General features: G+C 69.3%; 1 protein-coding gene across 1 annotated transcript in view; it reads left to right on the top strand.

Annotated features, from left to right (window-relative positions):
- Positions 1–4,476, top strand: part of LOC135317517 (collagen alpha-2(I) chain-like) — a 5,031-nt gene extending 555 nt beyond the window's left edge. The window contains exons 2-4 of the mRNA XM_064473809.1: positions 2,384–2,498; positions 3,134–3,739; positions 3,863–4,476. Coding sequence (XP_064329879.1) covers positions 2,384–2,498; positions 3,134–3,739; positions 3,863–4,397 — 1,256 coding nt within the window. The 3' untranslated portion in view covers positions 4,398–4,476. The remainder of the gene's footprint in view (positions 1–2,383; positions 2,499–3,133; positions 3,740–3,862) is intronic.
- The last annotated feature ends 543 nt before the right edge of the window (positions 4,477–5,019 follow it).

The raw sequence follows: 5,019 nt of genomic DNA, 5'->3' as shown, positions 1-5,019 counted from the left end.
TGAACCCCCCCGATCCCCAGGGACTCCCCCCCCCAATCCCCCCTCCCTGGGACCACCTGAATCCCCCCAGGTCCCCAGGGATTCCCCCCCAGGACCCCTTGGATCCCTCCTGGTCCCCAGGACCCCCCGGCACCCCCTCACCCAGGAGCTCCCATCTCCCACCTGATCTCCAGGATTCACCCTGGGAACCCCCTGTTTGGGAACCCCCTGTTTGGGAGCCCCTGGATCCCCAGGAACTTCCCCCCTCCCTGGGATCCCCCCTGGATTCTCCCTGCTGGGGACCCCCAGGATCCCCCCAATTCCCAGGATCCCCCCTCCCTTCCCAGATCCCTGGGAACCCTCAGATCCTCCTGGATCCCTCCCAACCCCCAGCACCCCCCCCAGGAGATCCCCCCTCTTAGGACCCCCCCGGATGCCCGCTGAGCCCCAAGATTCCCCCGCAGGATCCCCACTTCCCACCCACCCCCCCCGATCCCTTCAGATCCCTGAGGATCCCCCCTGGGATTCCCCCTTGAGAGACCCCCAGGATCTCCCCAGACCCCCAGGCTTCCCCCCCTGGGGATCCCCAGGATTCCCCCGCCCCCCAGCACCCCCAGATCCCCCCGGATCCCCCCCAGATCCCTGGGATCCACTGGGCGGCCGGAGCCAGGGGCGAGGCCCCAAATCGGCGGCTTCGGGGGGGGACCCGGGGACACCCAGGCGTCCGGGAGCCCCGCCCTGACCTTTATGACCTTGAAACCCCAAAAGGGGACCCAGGCGTCGGGGCGCACCCGCCCCGCCCGAGTCTGGGCGACGCCCTGACCCCAATCCCGCGCCCCAAAAAGGGGGCCCAGGCATCTGGGTGACACCCCCCCCACCCCAACAGGGGCCCAGGTGTCCAGGTGACCCCCCCCACCCCAAAAGGGGCCCAGGTGTCAGGGTGACCCCCCCACCCCAAAAGGGGGCCCAGGTGCCCAGGTGACCCCCCCCACCCCAAAAGGGGACCCAGGTGTCCAGGTGACCCCCCCCACCCCAGAAGGGGGCCCAGGAGTCAGGGTGACCCCCCCCACCCCAAAAGGGGCCCAGGTGTCCAGGTGACCCCCCCCACCCCAGAAGGGGGCCCAGGAGTCTGGGTGACCCCCCCACCCCAGAAGGGGGCCCAGGAGTCAGGGTGCACCCCCCCCAACCCAAAAGGGGGCCCAGAAGTCAGGGTGACCCCACCCCCACCCCAAAAGGGGACCCAGGTGCGACCCCCCCACCCCAAAAGGGGACCTGTGAGTACAGGTGACCCCCCCCACCCCAGAAGGGGGCCCAGGTGTCCAGGTGACCCCCCCCCACCCCAAAAGGGGGCCCAGGTGTCCAGGTGACCCCCCCCACCCCAGAAGGGGGCCCAGGTGTCCAGGTGACCCCCCCCACCCCAGAAGGGGGCCCCAGGTGTCCAGGTGACCCCCCCCACCCCAAAAAGGGGGCCCAGGCGTCCCGGTGACCCCCCCACCCCAAAAGGGGGCCCAGGTGTCCAGGTGACCCCCCCCACCCCAAAAAGGGGGCCCAGGCGTCCCGGTGACCCCCCCCACCCCAGAAGGGGGCCAGGCGTCTGGGTGACCCCCCCCACCCCAGAAGGGGGGCCCAGGTGTCCAGGTGACCCCCCCCACCCCAGAAGGGGGCCCAGGTGTCCAGGTGACCCCCCCCACCCCAAAAAGGGGGCCCAGGCGTCCCGGTGACCCCCCCACCCCAAAAGGGGGCCCAGGTGTCCAGGTGACCCCCCCCACCCCAGAAGGGGGCCCAGGCGTCTGGGTGACCCCCCCACCCCAAAAAGGGGGGCCCAGGGCGTCCCGGTGACCCCCCCACCCCAAAAGGGGGCCCAGGTGCCCAGGTGACCCCCCCCACCCCAAAAAGGGGGCCCAGGTGTCCAGGTGACCCCCCCCACCCCAAAAAGGGGGCCCAGGCGTCCCGGTGACCCCCCCACCCCAAAAGGGGGCCCAGGTGCCCAGGTGAACCCCCCCACCCCAGAAGGGGGCCCAGATGTCAGGGTGACCCCCCCCCCACCCCAGAAGGGGGGCCCAGGTGTCAGGGTGACCCCCCCCCACCCCAGAAGAGGGCCCAGGCGTCTGGGTGACCCCCCCCACCCCAGAAGGGGGCCCAGGAGTCTGGGTGACCCCCCCCACCCCAGAAGGGGGCCCAGGTGTCCAGGTGACCCCCCCCACCCCAGAAGGGGGCCCAGGAGTCTGGGTGACCCCCCCACCCCAGAAGGGGGCCCAGCGTCCGGGCGGCCCCCCGAAGCGGGTCATTCCCAGTGAGTCAGAGGTTTAGTGCGGGCGGGGCCCGTCCCCGCCCCCCCCCCAAAGGTCCCCTCCCCGGGCGGGGGCACCCCGGGGTGCCCCACCCCACCCGGACCCTACTTAAGGCCCTGCCCCAATCGGTGTCGCCGATGATTCCGAGGTCCCCCGAGTCGCCGGCCATGGCCGGGCCCCGGCTGCCCCCCGCCCTCGGGCTCCTGCTGCTCTGCCTGTGCCTCCCAGGTGGGACTGGGATATACTGGGAGGGACTGGGATGGGGGCTGGGATGCACTGGGAGGGACTGGGATATACTGGGATGCACTGGGAGGGACTGGGATATACTGGGAGGGACTGGGATGGGGGCTGGGATATACTGGGAGGGACTGGGATACACTGGGAGGGACTGGGATAGGGGCTGGGATATACTGGGAGGGACTGGGATGGGGGCTGGGATGCACTGGGAGGGACTGGGATATACTGGGAGGGACTGGGATACACTGGGAGGGACTGGGATGGGGGCTGGGATATACTGGGAGGGACTGGGATGGGGGCTGGGATGCACTGGGAGGGACTGGGATATACTGGGAGGGACTGGGATGGGGGCTGGGATGCACTGGGAGGGACTGGGATGGGGGCTGGGATACACTGGGAGGGACTGGGATATACTGGGAGGGACTGGGATGGGGGCTGGGATACACTGGGAGGGACTGGGATGGGGGCTGGGATATACTGGGAGGGACTGGGAGGGACTGGGGGACCGGGAGGGAGACTGGGAGGAGCGGGGAGGGGTGGGATGGGGATGGGGGGGTTACTGGGAGGGACTGGGATGCCCTGGGAGCCGCTGACCCCGCCCTTCCCCTCCCCCCCCTTTGGCCCAGACGCCTCCGGCCGCTGCGACTCCGGCTCCCGATTGGTCCCGCTGACGGCCGGGGTGGATCCCTGCAAGGATCCCCCCGGATTCCTCAGCCCCCAGCTGGGCGGGGACGCGGCCGGACCCTCCGGGGGCGGGGCGGGATCCCCCGGCGGGGCGGGATCCTACGGAGGCGGTTCGGGATCCCCCGGCAGTTCGGGATCCTACGGGGGCGGATCGGGATCCCCCGGCAGTTCGGGATCCTACGGGGGCGGATCGGGATCCCCCGGCAGTTCGGGATCCCCCGGCAGTTCGGGATCCTACGGAGGCGGTTCGGGATCCCCTGGCAGTTCGGGATCCTACGGGGGCGGATCGGGATCCCCCGGCAGTTCGGGATCCCCCGGCAGTTCGGGATCCCCCGGCAGTTCAGGATCCTACGGGGGCGGATCGGGATCCCCCGGCAGTTCGGGATCCCCCGGCAGTTCGGGATCCTACGGGGGCGGATCGGGATCCCCCGGCAGTTCGGGATCCCCCAGCAGTTCGGGATCCTACGGGGGCGGATCGGGATCCCCCGGCAGTTCGGGATCCCCCAGCAGTTCGGGATCCTACGGGGGCGGATCGGGATCCCCCAGTGGTTCGGGATCCCCCGGCAGCTCGGGATCCTACGGAGGCGGATCGGGATCCCCCGGCAGTTCGGGATCCCCCAGTGGTTCGGGATCCCCCGGCAGCTCGGGATCCTACGGGGGCGGGTCCGGAGCATCCCAGGGAGGCGGAAGCTCTTCGGGATCCTACGTATCGCCGGAATCTTCCGGGGGCAAGCCAGGATCCTACGGGAGCAGACCGGGATCCTACGGGGACGGCTCAGGATCCTTTGTGTCACCGGGATCCGGCGGGCGGCTGGGATCCTACGGACTCGGGCCTCACGGGGGCGGATCCGGCTCCCACGGGGGAAGCGGATCCTACGGGGGATCCAGCTCAGGATCCCAAGGGGGGATGGGATCCGCATCAGGCAGACCCGGCTCATCACAAGGAGGATCCAGTTCAGGATCCTCTGGGACTGGATCGGGATCGGGCAGACCCGGATCCCAAGGGGGAAGCGGATCCGGATCCTACGGGGGCGGGTCGGGATCCTCTGGGGGATCATACGGAGGATCCGGTTCAGGATCGGGCAGCCCCGGCTCCCAGGGGGGCAGCGGATCCCAAGCAAGCAGTGGATCCGGATCCTATGGGGGGCTGAGCTCCTACGGGGACAGCTCGGGATCCTACGGGCTCCCTGCTTCCTACGGGGATGATTCGGGATCCTACGGGGGCTCACCGGGATCTTCCGGGGGACTGGGATCTCAGGGGGGTGGATCGGGATCTTATGGGGGATCGGGATCTTCCGGGGGATCGGGATCTTATGGGGGATCGGGATCTTCCGGGGGATCGGGATCTTATGGGGGCAGACCGGGATCCTATGGGGGATCGGGATCTTCCGGGGGATTGGGATCTTATGGGGGCAGACCGGGATCTTATGGGGGATCGGGATCTTCCGGGGATTGGGATCTTCCGGGGGATCGGGATCTTATGGGGGATCAGGATCCTATGGGGGCTCACCGGGATCTTATGGGGGCAGACCGGGATCCTATGGGGGATCGGGATCTTATGGGGGCAGACTGGGATCTTATGGGGGATCGGGATCTTATGGGGGATCGGGATCTTATGGGGGCAGACCGGGATCCTATGGGGGATCAGGATCCTATGGGGGCTCACCGGGATCTTATGGGGGCAGACCGGGATCCTATGGGGGATCAGGATCTCAGGGGAGTGGATTGGGATCTTATGGAGGATCAGGATCTTCCGGGGGATCGGGATCCTATGGAGGATCGGGATCTTCTGGGGGATCGGGATCTTCTGGGGGATCAGGATCTTATG

The sequence above is a fragment of the Phalacrocorax carbo genome, chromosome 26 (assembly GCF_963921805.1).
Source record: "Phalacrocorax carbo chromosome 26, bPhaCar2.1, whole genome shotgun sequence".
NCBI classification, from domain to species: domain Eukaryota; kingdom Metazoa; phylum Chordata; class Aves; order Suliformes; family Phalacrocoracidae; genus Phalacrocorax; species Phalacrocorax carbo.
The sequence above is the reverse complement of the archived record's forward strand: the minus strand, read 5'-3'. Positions and strand labels throughout refer to the sequence as shown.